General features: G+C 40.4%; 1 protein-coding gene across 1 annotated transcript in view; it reads right to left on the bottom strand.

Moving 5' to 3' along the window:
* Positions 1–2,458: 2,458 nt before the first annotated feature.
* IL1R2 (interleukin 1 receptor type 2) overlaps positions 2,459–21,876 on the bottom strand; it is a 31,754-nt gene continuing 12,336 nt past the window's right edge. Inside the window, exons 8-10 of the mRNA XM_063458427.1 lie at positions 19,174–19,319; positions 16,048–16,178; positions 2,459–2,712 (exon numbers count right to left, since the gene is read on the bottom strand). Coding sequence (XP_063314497.1) covers positions 16,051–16,178; positions 19,174–19,319 — 274 coding nt within the window. The 3' untranslated portion in view covers positions 2,459–2,712; positions 16,048–16,050. The remainder of the gene's footprint in view (positions 2,713–16,047; positions 16,179–19,173; positions 19,320–21,876) is intronic.

Genomic DNA, 21,876 nt, shown 5'->3' with positions numbered 1-21,876 from the left:
TTCAAAAATTCTAGTCAACTAAAATTTGACTAAAGTTGTTGGTCTACAAGGTGCCCAGGGCCTGCACAGTGAGTATCCCTAATACTCTGCCGCCGGGGGAGCCAGAAGAGACAGGTAGAGCTGAATTGGAGGAAGGCAATCTAAAATAAATCAGGTTTAATTGACGTTTGGGAGCACAGGCTCAAAAAGGTTTGCCATCAATGTTGCTGACTATGGAAGAAGGGAGGGTTAGGGCTCTTTTTAAAGTACATCTGCAGAAATTAAGTGATACAAAATTGAAACCGGACAGAACAATTTGTATCTTTGCCTCGTGACAACACTGAAGCAAAGAGGAAGGGAAATTGGGCTATGTCCCATTTCGTATTGCATAATGGTTACACTTTGTGGCGAGAGAATTGGTTAACCAGAGAGAAATGTCAAGAGTTGCCTAAATGCATTTCTCAGAATAAAGGGCTCAATTTAATATTGCAAAAACATTTTAAATTATGTTTTCAAAATATCAAAAATATATCAATATATATGCATGTGCATTAGCCTCCCTATATTTTCCTAAGGAAAAGAGATGGATTGGCTGACGGTCTCAGTCAAGGAGGCGAATCGGGGGCAGAGCCAGTGCCGCTGGACCCACATTGCATTGAAATAAAGGTACATTTATAACCTATTTAAGGGGGGTTAGAAATCTAAATAGTGTTTTCAACCTATAGGTTCAGAAATACACATTTGTATTCCTTACCCTATAGTGTTTCTTTGAAGCAGAACTGTTGCATCTTGGTTTATGACACAAGGTGGATGCTAACTAATTGATAACTGTGAGTTATGCTATTTTTTTTTTATTTTACTGCATACCTGATTGTCTTGGCACAGCCAGTTGGCATACAAATCATTTTAACCACAGTGGTCCAGTACATGCTGGTGTATACACCCGTATGTCAATAAGCTTATATTTACTAGTATCTTATTTTTCTGCTAATGACTGAGCACAATTAATGTGCTTGGAGCATCATAGAATAGTGATGTTACCCTGGATACAAAGGTGCAATGGACGTGACCTAACTTTCATCACTTCTACACCTTACCTGAGTGGTACGTCAATACATTTTTATGTAGATGAGGCATTGAGGAACTATTTCTTCTTAAGAAGTGACAGTTCTGCTTTAAAATGAGGGTCAGCATGTATATGCCATCTGACATAAAAGGAAGTGAAGACCTGTGAGACTGGAATACCTGTGAATGCTGAATGACCATTAGGTTTATTTACTATAGGGAGAATTTAAAATTTAAGGCCAAAATAGACAAAATAATGTACTCATTTAGCTATGCTTCCAGTGCGGCTACTTTGGCATAAAACTTAAAGTTCACTTTGAATTCTCACATTAGTGAATAACCTCCAGTGTGCAACTGTAAGTCTTGTTGTGATTCAGTCTCTGCTGGAATAAAAGCCACTAGGCTTGATTAACCCTCAGTGAAACATAGCAGTTTCTCTGAAAGGGCTATGTTTTCAGCTACAGGGTTAAAACTAGAGGGACCTGGCACCCAGACCACTTCATTGAGCTGATGTGATCTGGGTGTCTGTAGTGGTCCTTTAAGTGTATGTGTATCTGCATGCACTGGGTACATACCACGGTGCCAGGTGCCTGCCGCCATGTGTTGCGGCCCCGGCCTGCGTAGAGTAAGTGCGGGAGGGGGGGGCCACACATCACTTTTTATCGCACCGGGGCCCCATGGGTAGTGTGTATGCCACTGTTAAGAGGTGTACGTGATAGGCAACAATCCATTGTGAAAATGTAATCAATTGTATTCATTATACCTGTCAGTGGTTTTACTGTTGTGGCTGATGTATGTATTTGCGTGTTTATGCCCTGTGTGATTATGTTTCTGTACATATCTATCTGAGAATGATTACCTTGGTGTGACTGTGAGTGTCTATAAGAGTGTCTTTGTGACTGTGTGCCTCTCTGTGTAAATGTGAGTGTGGTGAATGCCTGTTCACACGTGTCTGTTACTGACAACATGAGCTTGTTTTATGGTTTTAATATTAGTAGATCATTTTAGGAGTTGTATGTAAAATGTAAGCTATTTTAAGTTGGCTGCTGTGCTCTGAAATGCCTGGACCTATTTTTGTCCTGGACGAAAATGTATAGAATAGCAAAGAATATATAGCATACGGTGCTCAGGCGCTTTGGTAAATGTTACAGTTATAATGTTCCAAAGTGAAACAAAATCTGCACATGCAGCACAAATAAGTGTGGTTTCCGACCCAATCCAATCAATAAAATAGCAGGTAGTAGTGCAAAAAGGCAGTTACACAATTAACTGTGCAGTGTTTGGCGATACAACATACAATATAATATATAAATATACATTATATATCTACGCATACAAAATTAGTAGAAAAAGATTTATTTATTTTTTTAAATCAGCTATTTTAGCTTAAAATTGTAACTTCACCCTCCAGGGTTTCACAATTCCCATTTTAGTAAATAAACACACATACAATTTTAAGACTTTGGCATTGTTTCTTGTTACAGCTCTTAATATCTACACATGATTTATTGGAAGCATAACACATATGCATGCATTTAAAAAAATAAAATGTATTTGTGTAAACAGCTAAAACACTCTCTTTATACTTTATTTAATATAAAACGATGTTCATATTTCAGACAAATATATTTCTATTCGGTTTTTGAAATGAAGACCATGGCATGCTACCTAAAAAAAAACCACATAAAGCAGAAGGTTAGTTAAGTTATATTGCATTGTACCAATGACAACCCATCAGCAGCATATACAGTATGTTATATGCAAAGTACCAGCTTGTTTATACTTGTAGGAGACAGTAACTATAACTAGCACAATACATACATACATTTTTTGGGGAAAGAATCTGGATAATCCTTCTTAAAGCAGGAATGAATCCCTAAGATTTACTCTGTGGATGTTTGCATAAAAAGTACTCAGTATTCTTGAATATGTTTGTTTTGGGGGTTTTGTTTGGATTACATATGATACATACTTATAAATGCTCAAAGAAGATTGTTTCTATTATAAACCCATCTGCTCTAAACAACAATTTTAAAGTCAAAATTATGTATAGGTTTTAAATATTTCAAAGAAAATCCAGACATTGTTTGCTTTAATAACATGTTGAAGCCCTTTTGGAGTTAGCACCAATCTGCTTTGCACAAGAGCTGCGGGTATTTGACAGATTCTTCTCAGTTTGACTGAGATTAGGACTTTGACTGGGACACTGTGGAATGTTCAAATGTTTGTTGCTTTTGGATTGTGTTTCTGGCCAAAAAGCTCTATCTTCGTCTCATGTGACCACAATAGATTTTTTTCTATTTCGACTCCAGGTGTGCTTTTATGTCGCCGGTCTTGAGTAATGTCTTTCTTGTCATCTTTCTTTGTTTGATGATCTTGAAATTTCTGACTGATGCACATTTTCTCCAGTCTCAGCCAATGTCCTCCATAGCTTCTTTAAAGGGACTGAGGGCTTATTTTTGACTTCTCTCACAAGTCTCCTCCTTGCTTGTTTGTGCGTTAATGACGGTGGCCTTTTATTTGCATTGTCTGAGTTTTGGGATGTAGCCACCACTGTCAGATAATTGACCCGACATTGCTAACTGGCATTTCAAACCCATTTTGCTAACTGATATAGATTAAAGGAACACTATAGTCACCTAAATTATTTTAGCTAAATAAAGCAGTTTTAGTGTATAGATCATTCCCCTGCAATTTCACTGCTCAATTCACTGTCATTTAGGAGTTAAATCACTTTGTTTCTGTTTATGCAGCCCTAGCCACACCTCCCCTGGCTATGATTGACAGAGCCTGCATGAAAAAAAAAAACTGGTTTCACTTTCAAACAGATGTAATTTACCTTAAATAATTGTATCTCAATCTCTAAATTGAACTTTAGTCACATACAGGAGGCTCTTGCAGGGTCTAGCAAGCTATTAACACAGCAGGGGATAAGAAAATCTTAATTAAACAGAACTTGCAATAAAGAAAGCCTAAATAGTGCTCTCTTTACAGGAAGTGTTTATGGAAGGCTGTGCAAGTCACATGCAGGGAGGTGTGACTAGGGTTCATAAACAAAGGGATTTAACTCCTAAATGGCAGAGGATTGAGCAGTGAGGCTGCAGAGGCATGTTCTATACGCCAAAACTGCTTCATTAAGCTAAAGTTGTTCAGGTGACTATAGTGTCCCTTTAAGTACGCTCTCTCTTACAACTGTTGAATGCTCTATCTTCTCAAGTCTAACCAATGAGTTTTCCCAGAGCGGGACTTTTAGAGAAACATTGTTGTCACTTTAATGTATCTCCTGAAGAGGCCAGATTTACCCATTAGACTTTTGCATAGCAAAAAAAATAATAATAATCTTATAATAAATCAGATGAACCAAAAGGGTGTGAAAATGGGCCAAAATATGTACACAATATAAAAATGTATATATTTTGCAGTACACTACGATTTTCCTGCCATTATGTTCACAGATCAAGTAAATGTAACAAATTGAGGTAAAAGAGGAGGAGCTGTATTAAACCTCTCTCTATTTATTTATTAAATACTTAATATATAAAGGTCAATATATAAACCGTTTTTCAGTTTGATGTGTAAATTGGGCAAGGATCTGAATACCTTTTGCAAAGGTATTATAGATAGACACTGAAACACTACTGGCATGTGGAGTTAGGTGTCAAACAGATGTGTAACCTATTCCCTGTGCCTCTTTTTACATTTTAAAACAGGAGTCCTTTACACCCTTCTAATGCAGTATATACCGGGATATGCTGAAGATTCATCATAATAATCTGTATTATTACATGAGACCTCAAAATGTTCACAAAATAATAAAACAAATGGATTTTATTAATATACATTACACATTAGTGTTCTGACCCCTATTTATCATATGATATAGTTTATTTCATATATTTACCATTTCAATACTGTAAAACCCATAGTAAGATTAAAGATCAAAAGGGCTGAATTCTGAGGCTAGATATAGATTTGTTACTGATAACTCAATACCAATATTCCTATAGATGTCAATGGATACATGTATAAAAATAATCAAATTAACATATCTGCTCATCTGGCCTAACTAGAGACCAAACCCTTCACTTAAAATGTCAGTCTTAAATTGTTTATATTATATAAGTATTTAGATATGGTCATTTCTATATTGTATAATTATTTTCCATTATTCTATGATTATAAAGCGTGGATTTTCTTATTTTGCTTTGTTTAAGATTGTTTAGTTGGTGATATTTGTAATTATTTTTGTCACACTATGGGGTCTATTTGATAAACAGCGAACTAATTTGAGGAATATTTTCAACTTAGCTAAGGTGTAGAGATTTTTATTTTCAACTCAGCTTTTATTGTAAATTTGCAATGCAGTTGTCAATTTACCACAAATATACCGTTTACTAAATATGTCCCTTTGTAAGGTATTTTGCCATATAAATAGCCACCTCAAGGGATTAGAATACATGGAAGTGTGGGATCGGAAAGAATCTAGATATTTCTTATCTAGATGTAATACATCATGTTAAGTTGGCTGAGCAAATATTAGTAAAAATATCTCAAACAAACGACAGAACACTTCTCTAAAACGTGCAAAATCATTTCCTTTGTATCAATAAAACATGTCATAATTTATCTGATGTTGCAATAATGGAAAGTTGCTTGGGTATTTGCCAAACCATTTTATTTGGTGTTTATTTCACATACTTACAAATACTTTCCCAGTGAACGTATGTTTTACAAAGAAATAACTGTTTATAAATTAAGATTATGTCAATTGGAAAAGTATGCTTTTGTTATTTTTATTTAGTGCAGTTATCTGATATAGTATAACAATAGGTTTCACGGGGTAATAGATTAATTACCTCACCCTGCATGCTATGTGACATTAGTTATGGTTGCCCACATTTTGCAATTTTAGTTTTCAATTCATTTCAATTCCGTGTTCATGAAGGTAAAAGCACAGACAATTTAAAAGGGTTTATTCACCCTTTTTGTGAATTGTGGTGAATTAAAAATATGATTGCAAAAGCTAGGCTAAAACAAGTTTAAAGAAAAGAGCTGAATTGAAAAAGCTATTTTAGTAGAAATGATATACCGTAATTTGGTTTTCAGTTCATGGGTTCTCACTAAACAGGGAATTGTGGAGGACTGCCAAACAGACAGAAGCAAATGCTCAAGGTCTCAAAACTTAAAAAAGTAAATGAGACCCTAGGCATACCTGGAAATACGTATAGAGTTTAGGAAAAATAATATACACAGATACTGGAGGCTGGATCCCCCTAGCCAGGGAGGACAGTGCTACAAAATAAGTAATAAAATAAATCAAAATAGATAAAAGAACAAAAAAAAACAAATGAATGAAGTATATACAACTAGTACATTCTCTACTGTCTAATGGATCTGGGATAAAGTCAGAAGACAGAGGACTATTCTGGGATAGAGGGACAAAAAATAATAAACAATCCTTTAATGTTAATAATCAATGAATATATCCATATCCCTGCCTCTGATGCTTACCCAGCCATATAGAGTAAATGAGTAGATAAATAAATCAACATAAAACAAAATAAATGAAGTATATACAGCTAATGCGATCTCTACTGTCTAATGGATCTGGGATATAGTCCAAAGAAGAAGGGCTATTATGGGATAGAGGGACAGAACATAAATGAACATCCTTTAAAGTAAATAATCAATGAATATATCCAAATCCCTGTCCCTGCTGTTTACCCAGCCCTGTATATAAAGCCATAGCCTGCTCCAAAGTTAGTGCTTAGACCTAATTCGTAATCTATATAGTATAGGTCCTCAGCTCTCAGATGCAGATACAGTTAATCAAAACAAAAACAAATCAAAAAAACAATAATAGTCAGACTGTATCACAGAGATGCTGCAAGCAGGAAATAGAGCAATAAAGTGAGAGAAGCGTAGGATATAATAGGGGGTCAGTACTAAATGTACTTGACAAATGTAGTTATAAAGCCTCTCTCCCTTTTCAGCTAGCTAGATAGACATAGTAGAGAAAGAAAGAGAATCAATCAAAAAACGGTGATACAGAGCATAATCAAAAAATGCTCCACACCCAAAGTGTTTAGTCAGTGCCCATGTGAGAAACACAAAAATTAATAAATGCTAAAAGCGCCCCTATGTCATGCACCTTCGTCAGGGACCAGGCCCCTGACGAAGGTGCATGACATAGGGGCGCTTTTAGCATTTATTAATTTTTGTGTTTCTCACATGGGCACTGACTAAACACTTTGGGTGTGGAGCATTTTTTGATTATGCTCTGTATCACCGTTTTTTGATTGATTCTCTTTCTTTCTCTACTATGTCTATCTAGCTAGCTGAAAAGGGAGAGAGGCTTTATAACTACATTTGTCAAGTACATTTAGTACTGACCCCCTATTATATCCTACGCTTCTCTCACTTTATTGCTCTATTTCCTGCTTGCAGCATCTCTGTGATACAGTCTGACTATTATTGTTTTTTTGATTTGTTTTTGTTTTGATTAACTGTATCTGCATCTGAGAGCTGAGGACCTATACTATATAGATTACGAATTAGGTCTAAGCACTAACTTTGGAGCAGGCTATGGCTTTATACAGGGCCGGATTAAGAGCCCAGTGGGCCTGGTGCTGATAATTATGATGGGCCTAATTACAAAATCTTATTGACCAAAAACACTAAAACAATCCTACCTCCTAAGCGTCATGTATCTGATGGAGATGATGCTGTAGGGAAACTCATAGGATGCAACTATGAGAAAACACAACCCCTTTGCTAATCTCATGCTTTCATCTTTCAAGTAAACCCATACCCCCTAACAGCAGTGTCCAGTAAAGCAGGAAGTCTATGGATGTGGTGAAAGGGTGGGCTACTGACACAAATCACATAACCAGAACGGCCGAAAGGACGAACATACACAAAAAGGGGGAATGTCTGTGTCCCTATGTCTCCCAGTCCCTTAGTGTTTGTGTCCTCATGTCTCCCGGGGTCCCCATGTCACTAGGGAACATTGAGAGACATTGGGACACTGGGAGACATGGGGACACAGATACTAGGGAACACTGGGAGACCTGTGAAATCTGAGACTCTTGGGGACACTGGGTGACAGACACGAGGGGACACGGGGAGACATGGGGCACTGAGACACTGTGATATATAGGGGACACTGGAAACTTGATAAAAACCTGGGTACAGGTCAAAATGTTGTGGTGTCCAATAAACCTGCTTAAAGCTATCACAGTGAGTGCCTGAGATTTTTTTCTTTTATACTAGGGGACACAGACACTACGGGCACAGAGACACTACGGGCACAGAGACACTATGGGCACAGATACACTACGGGCACAGAGACACTATGGGCACAGAGAGACATGGGGCACTGAGAGACACTGATACATAGGGGACATTGGAGACTTGATAAAGACCTGGGTACAGGTCGAAACGTTGCGGTGTCCAATAAACCTGCCTAAATCTATCATAGTGAGTGCCTGATATTTTTTCTTTTATACTAGGGGACACTGAGACACTAGGAGACATGGGGACACAGAGACATTGGGAGACTAGGGGACTTTGGGAGTCTAGGGAACACTGAGACACTAGGGACACTGGCACACTACAGACACTGAGAGACACCAGGGACACATGGGGATACTGAGATACTAGGGACACTGCCTGGGAGACATGGGGACACTGCCATGTCTCCTATGTCTCAAAGTCGCCCAGTGTCCCCATGTCTCCCTGTGTCTCCATGCCTCTCAGTGTCCCCATGTCGCCCAGTGTCCCCTAGTGTTTGTATCCCCATGTCTCCCAGTGTCCCTTAGAGTCTGTGTACTCATGTCTCCCAGTGTCCTGATGTCACTAGGACACTAGGGGACACTTAGAGACATGGGGACACTGGGAGACATGGGGCCACTGAGCAACTAGGGACAGTGGCTGGGAGACATGGGGACACAGACTAGGGGCCACTGGGAGACATGGGGCAACTGTGTCCCTAGTGTCTCAGGGTCATGGGCGTCCGAATGGGGGGGTAAAGGGGGATACTTGCCTCCCCCTTCCCCCTCCTGGATTTTTCAGCTTGTGCTGCTATTTTTCGTTTTAGTGTGAGAATACAGTGCAATACCAGCGCTGTCCAGTAGGTGGCGCTGTGAATGGAGAAAGGCAGGAAGCTACAGCTTATCCCTGCCTCTCTCTCTCATGACTGAAACCGCAGGGGAGCAGCACAGAGGCAGCCTACAGAGCAGGTAAGTGAGGGATGGGGGGTGGGGGATACCGCATAGAGGAAGGTAAAGTTCTGCAAGGGGCAGGAGGGGTCAGAAAGGAATAGAAAGGGGCTGCAAGAAGCAGGAAGGGGTCGAAAGGTTTTCAAGGAGCAGGAGGGTAAAGTAGAAGGAGCAGCAAGGAGCAGGAGGGGTCAGCAAGAAGCAGGAGGGGTCAGCAAGGAGTAGAAAGGGTCTGCAAGAGGCAGGAGGGGTCAGCAAGGAATAGGAAGGGGCAGCAGGAAGGGGTAGGGACGGTCTGCAAGGAGCAGGAGGGGTCACCAAGGAGTAGGAAGGGTCTGCAAGGAGCAAGAGGGGTCAGCAAGGAAAAGGAAGAGGCAGCAAGGAGCAGGAATGGTCTGCAAGGAGCAGGAAGGGTCTGCAAGGAGAAGGAAGGGGCAGCAAGTAGTAGGAAGAGACAGCATGGAGTAGGAAGAGGCAGCAAGGAGCAGGCGGGGTCAGCAAGGAGTAGAAAGGGTCTGCAAGGGGCAGGAGGGGTCAGCAAGGAGTAGTAAGGGTCTGCTAGGAGTAGGAAGGGGCAGCAAGGAGAAAGAAGGGGCAGAAAGGAGTAGGAAGGGTCTGCAAAAAGCAGGAAAGGTCTGCAAGGAGCAGGAAGGGTCTGCAAGGAGCAGGAAGGGTCTGCAAGGAGCAGGAAGGGGCAGCAAGGAGCAGGAAGGGGCAGGAAGAATCAGAAGGAACAGAAAGGATCAGCAAGGGGCTGCAAGAAGCTGGAAGGGGCAGAAAGAAGCAGGAAGGGCAGTAAGAAGCAGGAATGGTCTGCCAGAAGCAGGAAGGGCCATCAAGGAGCAGGAAGAGCCATCAAGGAGCAGAAGGGGATCAGAAAGACAAAGGAGCAGAAGGGCGCAAAATAAGCAGAAAGTAGCAGAAAGGTAAAGGAGCAGAAGGAGACTCAGAAGACAAAGAAGACTGTGTCAAATGAAGGAGAAGAAAATGAGATTGGAGCACTTCATTCTGGACACCACATCATAAGGCGTTGGTACCTGGGCCTGGCAGTGAAACTTTGGACCTTCTCATCTCCCCAGGTAAAAACAAACAATATCAGTGTTAATGTGTTCACTTTTATTTACTGAGTGTCAGGAAACACAGAGGGCCGCTGGGTAGGGGTGCCGCTGATTGGCTAGATGGGTCAGCTAGCACTCTAAGCCAATCAGTAGCTCCCATTTCATAAAAACGTAAAACATTTTTATGAATCGGGAACTAGCGATTGGCTTAGAGTGTCAGCTGACCACTCTAGCCAATCAGCGGCACCCATGCCCAACGTCAATCTGCACTTCCTGACACTCTGTTTCAGAAGTCGAATACCATTGAGCGACCTGGAGAACTGGAGCTGAAGGAAGCCTTTGGGGGTAAACCATTTGAGAGCGGTTTCACCCCTTCAAAGAAAGAGCACCCGGGGGCCTCCTTGCACCACAGCATTTTCATTTAGATAAAGTTGTTATGGTGACCAGAATGTTCCTGTAATTTGATGAAAGGAACACTATAGTGTCAGGAATACAAACATATATTCCTGACACCATAGTTGTGAAAACGCTATTCATCCTTGCTTTATGTGAAAATGACTATGCTCCTTCCCTTTCATGACACTGTCAAAAAGGGGCCAAGCATGGATGTCATTACAATTATGCCCCCCGCCCCCCCACGGAAAAATTCCTGCGGACGTCCATGCTCAGGGTCCCCATGTTCCCCAGTGTCCCAATGTCTCAGCGTCCCCATGTCTCGGAGCTGCTGTCTGGACTCTCTGTGCAGAGCTGCTCCCCCGCAGATCAGACAGTAGAGAGAGGCAGGGAGGGAGATGCCGTAACTTCTTATCACTGCCTCTCTCCACACAAACAGCGACCCCTACTGGCCGGCGCTGGTATTGCAGAATAATCTATGTTTATACTGAGACAGACATTTGTATTGCAGGTATTACTGCAATACCGGCACCGGCTAGGAAGCCTCAAATACCTGAGAAATACTTCTGAGAAATACCTGGCAATCCTAAGAGATACATGAGAAATACCTGGCAACCCTAAGAGTAGTGTGTAAAAAAAAAAAATTTCAAAAATTTCCAAATTTTTTTTTTTTTTTTTTTTAAACCAATGGGCCTATTCCATGGGCCTGGGCCTGGAGCTGCAGCTCCATCAGCCCCTATGTTAATCCGGCCCTGGCTTTATATACAGGGCTGGGTAAACAGCAGGGACAGGGATTTGGATATATTCATTGATTATTTACTTTAAAGGATGTTCATTTATGTTCTGTCCCTCTATCCCATAATAGCCCTTCTTCTTTGGACTATATCCCAGATCCATTAGACAGTAGAGATCGCATTAGCTGTATATACTTCATTTATTTTGTTTTATGTTGATTTATTTATCTACTCATTTACTCTATATGGCTGGGTAAGCATCAGAGGCAGGGATATGGATATATTCATTGATTATTAACATTAAAGGATTGTTTATTATTTTTTGTCCCTCTATCCCAGAATAGTCCTCTGTCTTCTGACTTTATCCCAGATCCATTAGACAGTAGAGAATGTACTAGTTGTATATACTTCATTCATTTGGTTTTTTTTGTTCTTTTATCTATTTTGATTTATTTTATTACTTATTTTGTAGCACTGTCCTCCCTGGCTAGGGGGATCCAGCCTCCAGTATCTGTGTATATTATTTTTCCTAAACTCTATACGTATTTCCAGGTATGCCTAGGGTCTCATTTACTTTTTTAAGTTTTGAGACCTTGAGCATTTGCTTCTGTCTGTTTGGCATTTATATAGTTTAGGGGTTAAGCCCCTGGAGACCCCTGGAGTCTCCCTGCGGTACAATAGGCTAAGCGGAGCCAGACTGGGACTGCCCCATTTGGTTCGGTACTGGTGACTGTTCCATCTGGGTTTGGGACTAGGTCTGTTACCCGCTACCTATTCTTTCGTTCTGTTTTATTGTGGAGGACTGACAAGGTGTTTAATAAACATAACTACAGCAATTCAAAGAGTAGCTGAATTGGAGAATTTTCCCATTCCGAAGTTTTGATCTGAAATTTGCAGTTACCTTGTCATTTCTCCACTATTGCCTGTTCAGTGAGTAACACTGTTTAAGTCAGTTTACATTTATTTATTTTTTTCTTTTTATATTTCTATATGTGGAACCATATAAGAGGGATTTAATGCATGTGGAATACAGTAGGTAGGAACTTTTGCCGTGGAACTCTTAGCCATGCAATCTAGGTTTAAAATGTAAAGAACACGTTTTATGGTGTCCTACTTTATCCATATGCTTATTTTTAGTTCTCATGCCATAGTAAGTTAGATGATTATCATTAATGGGAACCTATCAATTTACGTCCATACAAATTATGTTTATATTCTGAATGCTAAAGGAAAGCAGTTCATGCCCAGACATCCGTTTAATGTTTGCCTTAGTAAAGCATTTCTTAGTGTTATTAAAATAAATCTGCTGGTGTTAAAGACCCCCCCACCCCCATGCACATGCATTTTATTGGTGCTGCTTAAGACCCCCGGTACCAGCTGTAGTTGTGGTGGTCTATGGCATAAAGACACCATCATTCTATTCACGGTATTCCCCTCACCCCTAAATCAAGCAAAATGGTGCTGGGATCATTGCATACATCATATATTTGTCACTGCTCAGGTCTCCTTCACTCATTTACGTATTTTCCATATCACAGATTAAGTTTGTGAGCTAAATACTGTCAAATTAATGTACGCTTTGAGTGTGCTGTAACTAGTACTGACCCAAGAGGTCAGAGGTATTTTGTTAATTGCATTCAAGAATACAATGCTCCCCTTCCACCCCAGCTCCAAGAGCCACATCCCAAACACACACTTATGAGCCCCTACCATACCACCTAATATCTTACATTAGATATACCTATACAAGCAGGGCCGGCCTTAGGCCATTAGGCTCCCTGTGCGAAAAGTCTTTACGGTGCCCCCCCCCCCACCAAGCTGCCTGTATACAGTCACACACACAGGCAAAGGCAGACAGTAACACAAACAGTTACAAGCAGACAGTCAGACACACACACACACTCTCTCTCTCTTTTTCTCTCAGGCAGACAGTCACACATGCTCAGTTAAAGGCAGACAGTCACAGTGGCAAACACACAGTTAAAGGCAGACAGTCACACACAGTTACAGGCACACAATCACGAACAGTTACAGGCACACAGTCACACACGCAGTTATAGGCAAACAGTCACACAAACAGTCACAAGCAGACAGTCACAAATACTCCATTACAAGCAGACAGTCATACACATTCAGTTAGAGACATGCAGGCACTCACGCACACTGATAGGCACACACACACTCAGTTAAAGGCAGATAGTCACACATACAGGCCCAGGCACACACAAAGGCACAGCTACAGCAACACACACAATTGGAGTCACACACAGTTACAGTCACACACAGGCAGACTGTCATACACACACAGGCAGAAAATCACACACACACACACACTCAGGCAGGTAGTCACACATACAGTCACACACACACACACACACACACACACACACACACACACACACACAGGCAGTCACACAGACAGACAGTCACACACACACACACACATTCAGGCAGGCAGTCACACAGACAGACAGTAACACACACAGGCAGGCAGTCACAGACAGACATTCACACACACACACAGGCAGGCAGTCACAGACAGACAATCACACACACACACACACACACACACACACACGCAGTTACACACACACACTTACCTCTTTTCATTATGGCTGGAAGGGAGAGTGCAGATGGTTGTTGGAAAAGCACGGATTCCTTCCTCCTTCCCTCTTCCTGTACAGCAGTTACCAGGGGCTTCTGGTAGGTATTGGCCCCACCTCCGCCTTGTGATAAGCCCTGCCCCCGCCGCTCAGTAAGCCCCGCCCCCGCTGCCTCTGTATTTTTTTTTCATAGACCCAGGTGGAGAATAATAAAATCCTCCACCCGGGTACCTGTTTTAGTTCTTCTGCACTCCTGTCACCTGGTCACGTGGAAGCTGTGCAGCCGCACAGCTCGCACACACCTAAGGTCGGCTCTGTATACAGCAAGACTCAATTATACACAATTACACATACTTCAATTATGACACTATCCTCCACTTGGTGGTGCTTAGGAAAGGTAGTGACTTTAGAGTCTCTTTTCCTAGGTGTCTAGCGTCATGGGGTCAGGAGAGTTGTACACCAGGCTAGTAAACAGGAAGCGGTGTCGAGAGATCTCCTATCTCAGCATTTGTTTCCTTTAACATGCGGCAGGTTACTTTAAACAGCTAGCTGCCATGTCCTGCTAATATAACTAGGAAGGCTTATTAGGTGTAATTAAGAGAGCATTGTTTTACTCTATGGAAGCTGGGGTGTAGTGGTTATGATGCTAGAAGTAACCCTTTAAGTTCATTTTACCTTACAAGAGCCAAGTTCTGTAAAGTTCAGGGTGGAACATAAAGCTACATGATTCATTCTTTGGCGCTTCCCACTGTTGCCCCTTAAATGCTGTAATCTAAAGGAAATGAATGTTTAAATGGAGAATATTAATCATGCAAATCCTTCAACAAGTAGTTAAAGTGAACCTGATGTGCATATAATAAAATGTAATTTCTACATAGTGCTAGCCAATGTTCTAGTGCACCAGTTCTCAACCTGCGGTACATGTACCCACACCACAAGCAGGGGGTACACCTGAAGCTGTCTGGCCACCTTAGAGACCCCCCCCCCCCCAGATTATGATGTCACTCCGGTATCAGCATCAGAAATTGGCAGGGAAGCAAAGCAAGATGAGCATAAATATGACAGCACTAGACTCCCTGGAAAAAATCCCCACTGAACTCCAGGGAAAGGATCTCCTCCAGCTCTGCTTCACTCCCACCTTATTTGATTGCTCTTTCCTGTCCTAATGTGTTTTATACCCCACCTCCTATAGACTGTAAGCTTGTTTGAGCAGGGCCCTCTTCAACCTACCGTTCCTGTAAGTTTTCTTGTAATTGTCCTATTTACAGTTAAATCCCCCCTCTCAAAATATTGTAAAGCGCTGCGGAATCTGTTGGCGTTATATAAATGGCAATAATAACAAGAAGAACTCCCTCATAAATAATGTGTAGTTACCCCATTATTTCACAGTTCCCCATTCATCAATTAAACCATGTAGATTTGTATCATTACCTATTTATCTATTTTACTGTCATGGGTCGGGTTGCGCACCACCTTGCTAAAATAAAATAATACCTACGAACCTTTCATATAGACAAAGATGGAGACTTTAATTTTGGGGGAAGGCGAGTGGTGAGTGGCTATTCTGAGAAATGTGTGGTGACTTACTAATAACAATGTTTGCAAAGTAAATGTAATTTAAAACAAGAACATTTGATTGAACAATGTACTGATTTATAAACACATCTATTGCAGTTTAAACACATTTAGGCACATTACTGTGAGTATTGTTGTGTGGAACTCTATTATACACTCAGCAATATATAGCTCCTAGAAAAGAGGACAGAAAAGAGGTAAAGAGGAGTTTGGGCACAAAATAGATACTGTCCCTCCCAAATAGGGACACTTGGGAGGTATAATAATGCATTATAAGTTCTAAACTTATCTAACATCATGGCATTTTCAAAATGATGAGCAGATACACCAGTTTTTATATTGGGTGCAGGGAGCATACTGGGAAGCACATGGTTAACCACAAAGTTGTTATGCGAGTTTAAAATTGTTAAAATATTTTTACCATTTATGACTTGGCGAGAGTATACTGTTCCTTATCGCCCGATTTCCTGTATTTGTATATGGAAATTATTGCTATAATCACGCATATCAAAGCTGCTGGAACCGCCACAATGTACCAGGAAAAGTGGGAGGCTGTAGAAATGCAGAGAATAACAAACATGTTTAACCATCTGAGTAACAAACAAGAGCAATTAACATTAAACAATATGATTAGAACTTATACGATAATAAAGCTCTGAGAACACTAGAAATCTGTGTGATCTAAAGGAACTTATCTCCACTGTATACATATTAGTGCTATGCTATAGGTTCCTATAATGAATATTCCACCAATATAAACAGTGTCGTCCACTCCTAGTCAGATTCCTGACCAATTAGCCTGCAACTTAATTACAAATATACAGAGCCCCAGAGGTGAAAGAAAAAATATATTTTTTTTATTGTGTGAATGCTGTACTATCTCATGCTCACCATTAATAGCTGGTACCCACAATATAGTTAACTTGTGCAAACGCTTTAATTATTTTGTGTGTGCAATATAGATAATAAGTGCACACAATCTACAAAATCATGTGCACGAGATAAGCAGGGTTGTTGCTTCGATAAGCATCAATCACATTACTTCCTGCAGCAGTCCCTGGTTAGGGTTCAAAACGGCAGCAGAGTAGGCTGTCCCCTCCAGTGACGTCATTGTAAGGTGTGCGCATTAGCTATTAACGATCTCACGTGCTCAAATTATTAATTAGTTTATGTGCATGAAATTATGTTAAAACTGATTCATATACCCGAAGGGCTACAAAATCTAAAATGGCATATGATCCATCAGAAATCATTAGAGTAATAGAAAAAAAAAAAGCTTTCAAAATTGCTTGTCCATTTGTCATTATTTGTCTATTAAACACAGAAAATATGATGGATTTTGGTTTTACCAGCAGTGATTTAACATAGTTACTTAGGCAGGGTGACCAGATTCACCATGTTTTCTGGGACACATATCACATATACCGTATATACTCGAGTATAAGACGAGTTTTTCAGCACATTTTTTGTGCTGAAAAACCCCAACTCGTCTTATACTCGAGTCACTGTCTGTATTATGGCAATTTACATTGCCATAATACAGACAGGGGGCTGACAGCGAGCGCTTACCTCTCCTGCAGCTCCTGTCAGCTCCCTTCTCCTCTGCGCCGGTCCGTTCAGCACCTCTGTCAGCTCCCAGTGTAAGTCTCGCGAGAGCCGCGGGGTCATAGTGCGGCTCTCGCGAGACTTACACTGTGAGGTGACAGGGGAGCTGACCGGACCGGCGCGGAGGAGAAGGGAGCTGACAGGAGCTGCAGGAGAGGTAAGTGCTCCCTGCCAGCTCCACTCATCCCCCCACTGAACTACCAATGCCACTGGACCACCAGGGAGTGAGAGCCCCCCTCCCTGGCCAGCTAGGAAGCAGGGAGGGGGGACGAAAAAATTAATATATATAAATAATAATAATAGAATAATTAAAAAAATATATATATAAAAAAATAAAAATAAAAATAATAATAATAAAAAAATATTAATGAAACAAAAAACAATATTAAAATAATAATTAAAAAATACCCCCCCACCAAGGCTCTGCATCACACTCTGCATCACACACACACACACTGCATTCATACACACACACTGCATTCATACACACTGCACTCACACACGCACACTTTCCCAGTTTTTTGGGGTAAAATTAGGGGCCTCGGCTTATATTCGGGTTGGCTCATACTCGAGTATATACGGTACATATTAATAGGGAGCACATAGAAAAAAGGGTAGCTCTGTAGTATGTAGAATTCAGAAGAAAGTGTATTGAATTAAGCAATAAGACAATGAAGAATCATGCAATTAGATAGTAGTCAATGATGCATTATGTACACTACTGGACAACCATTTTCACATGTTTTCATAAATAAGGGAGAAACTTGTATGTGTCCTTGAATCTGGTCACCCTGTAAATAGGCTAAAAAGAGAAATGCGCACATCAAGTTCAGCCTTTCTCACTTCTGTGTTTGCTGTTCCAAAAAAACACGCAAAAAATTGTTCTAATTTGCATCAGACTAGGAAAAAGTTTCCTTCTTGACCCCAGAAAGACCGTCAGATCTCTCGTTTGATCAAAAAGCTGATACCCAACCTATTAAAATGATATCCCTGTATGTTATGTTTTTGTAAGTACTGTATTTAAACCCAACTTAAAACCACAAGCCACTATTTAACAGTTTTATTTATAAACATATAACCTCTGAAATCAACCTATATTCATATTTTGACAGTCTCAAATTAATATCTGGCCGGAGAGACCTAATGTGCATGCGCGGCAATGTCGCGCATGCGCATTAGAGCTCCCCATAGGAAAGCATTGAAAATGCTTTTCAATGCTTTCCTATGGGGAATTGAGCGACGCTGGAGGTCCTCACACAGCGTGAGGACGTCCAGCGACTCTCTAGCACAGGTTTTCTGTGCTATTGAGCAGGAAGTGCCCTCTAGTGGCTGTCTAGTAGACAGCCACTAGAGATGGAGTTAACCCTGCAAGGTAATTATTGCAGTTTATAAAAAAACTGCAATAATTACACTTGCAGGGTTCAGGGTAGTGGAAGTTGGCACCCAGACCACTCCAATGGGCAGAAGTGATCTGGGTGCCTGGAGTGTCCCTTTAACTAAGATAATTAAATTTTAGTAGGTAAATAAAAAGCACCTGAATGGTGGTGCAAACTTGATTGAAACAACCAAATTAGCCTTTACTGAATATATAAAGAAGTTACATTTGGTTGAAACAGATTAACTTTATCTTCAACAATCAAACCACAGCTGGCTGCTCAACTTTTAAGTCAATGATAAATGCTCATATATAGTATTGATAAATATATATTATTAGTAAATGCATGATATAACACTATTATATTATGGTAAGATCTAATACATCACAAAATGTGAAACCCTCTACTGCCCAAATGTTTTTTCGCCACTGTTAAAGTCTTAATTTGCAGATAATTAAATGAAATAAGTGATAACTGCTTTAAAAAAAAGGAGAAAAAAACCTAAACATTTTAACAATTTACTGTAAACACAAACCATATAAATAAAATCATTCTTCTTTTTTTACCTGCTTGTCGTATATGAGTGGGGAGGACTTGTGTACCATAATCATTGCTGCCTATACACTTAAAATCAGTGCTGAAATCTGCATCTTTAACTTCTTCAAAAACTAATGGGACTTCAATGTAAAATCCACCCCTCTCCTCAGTTTCCCTGAAAGCAGAAAGAACATTTTCATTACAAAAATACTGTACAAACATAGCTATGCAAGACTGTTTGTCTGTCTGTCATTGTAATACTGTTTTTGTTAAACTAATTGATTTTCCTGTGAGTCCTGTGAGTGCACCACCTCTTTTTTTTTGTATGCCTGTCTGTAATAAAGAAATATGAGAGGTATATTAACCCCTTAAGGACACATGACATGTGTGACATGTCATGATTCCCTTTTATTCCAGAAGTTTGGTCCTTAAGGGGTTAAAGGGACACCATAGGAACCTGACCACTTAATCTCATGAAAGTGGTTTGGGTGCAGTGTTCCTGTCCCCTTAACCCTGCAATGTTTAGAGAAACTGCAATGTTTACATTGCAGGGTTAATACTGCCTCTAATGGCTGTCTGCCTGACAACCACTAGAGGCACTTCCTGCAGTTTCATGCAGTTTAACTCAGCATTGGTTCCTGAATCGTGCTGACATCTGAGGAGTAGGAGGAGGAGGATGAGGACAAGGCACTGGAGTCAGGTAAGTGTTTAAAGAGTTTTTAACCATTTCATGGCTGGGTTGGGACACTGGAGGGGGTGCAGAGGCAGAGGGAAGATGTAGTGTTAGAGATACAGTTTTGTTTGTTCCTTTAAGGTGTTTTACTTCTGTTTTTTTAATGAAAAAAGAGGGACAAGGAATGGGTTGCACATCTGTTTAAGACACGAAAAGAAGCACCCCTAGCACCATAGCCACTACAGAGTGCTGTAGCAGTTATGGTGCTAACAGTGCCCTGGACACCTTATTTGGAGGGTGCGCATTCCAGTTTTCCAACTTGGAATTTTCTCAGCTGGTCATCATGCAGCCATGTCCTATTTGGGACATTTTTGAAGCCGGACAATGTAATTTACCCCATTAAACCCTATATTTTTGGAAAGTAGACACCCTAGGGTATTTCAAATGGTGGTATTTTAACACTTTCCATGCACTAATTATACCACCAGTCTTTGTCAAACGTTCGGGTAGTCATTTTTTTCTGTTATATTTCACTCACTTTGTTCTTTAGTCATGGATTCTCAGTTCCTGTTATGTGTTACTGACAAAGAAAACCCCAATATGTGTTCAGCAATATCTCATGAGTACAACAGTACCCCCAATGTACAGGCTTTATGGGTTTTTGCAACCCCACAAGGGTCAAATGTAGGACTTTTCCATGTTTGCACATTGAAATTTGCCAGATTGGTTTACTGGGTCTATATTGCCTTTGAGACCATATAGCAGCCCAAGGATGAAAATTAACCCCATCATGGCATATCATTTTTAAAGGTAGACAACCCACTGTATTCTAAATGGGGTATGTCCAGTCTTTTGTAGTAGCCACTTAGCCACAAACACTTGCCAAAGTTAGCATTCATATTTGTTTTTTGCATTTTTTTACACATGAACTGCGATTTTACTGGTGATTTCATAGTCGTTATAAGTTTTATTGTTTTAAACACTCATATTTGTGTTCAGCAAAGTCTCCTGAGTATAACAATACCCTCCATGTACAGGTTTTATGGTGTTTTTGAAAGTTACAGGGTCAATACAGGGCTTGCCCAATTCAGTTTGCCATATTGATTTGCTGGGTCTATGTTGCCTTTTGAGATCATATGGTAGCTCAGGTGAAATAATCTCATCATGGCATACCATTTGCAAATGTAGGCAACCAAGGGTATTCAAAATGTGGTGTTTACAGTCTTTTGTAGTAGCCAAAGTTAGCGTTTTTATTAGTTTTTTTGCATTTTTTAAACAAAAGCTGCACTTTTACTGGTGATATCATCGTTGTGATAAGTTTTACTTTTTAAAACACCAATATTTGTGTTCAGTGAAGTCTCACCCACCGGCAGACATGATCAGTCTCCCCTGCCGGCTGACGTGATGAAGGGGAGGAGTGTGAGCGGAGGAAGAAGCAGCGACGAGGGACATCATCGTTGCCTCTGGTAAGTCACTGAAGGGGTTTTTACCCCTTCAGCAACCAGGGATGGGAGGTGGGAGGGAGAGGGTACCTGCAGTGCCAGGAAAACGGATTGTTTTCCTGGCACTGGAGAGTCCCTTTAAAGCATTTTATAATATATTTTACATATATAATGCATATATATGATTTCATTATAAGTGTATTTTGAGATATATGTGTATAAATATTAAAGTACACTTATAATAAAATCATATATATGTATAATATAAATGCTTTAATTGTGTTTTTAAATTAATTTAATATAATATATATATATATATATATTTACTTTTTTAGCAGCCTGGGATAGTGTGCAAGTACATTTTATATTTGCTTGTATTGTATGTATTGGGGCTGATGTGTATTACTACTACTATTGCTGCTTTGCAAAGCTCAGCCCATTGGCTGAGAGTGATTAGTCGATGAGCTGGCCCTGCACAGGACTTAATATAAACTAGAGAGCGATGGAGGCTCCTAGGAGGAGCTTGTGGCACTCAATACCAGAAGGGGAGAGGCAGAGAGTGTCACCCAGCACACCCCAGGTAAGAAGGTTAGCAAACAGTTTACTTAAATTGGGGG

The sequence above is a fragment of the Pelobates fuscus genome, chromosome 1 (assembly GCF_036172605.1).
Source record: "Pelobates fuscus isolate aPelFus1 chromosome 1, aPelFus1.pri, whole genome shotgun sequence".
NCBI classification, from domain to species: Eukaryota; Metazoa; Chordata; class Amphibia; order Anura; family Pelobatidae; genus Pelobates; species Pelobates fuscus.
This window is presented reverse-complemented; position numbering and strand designations above follow the sequence as displayed.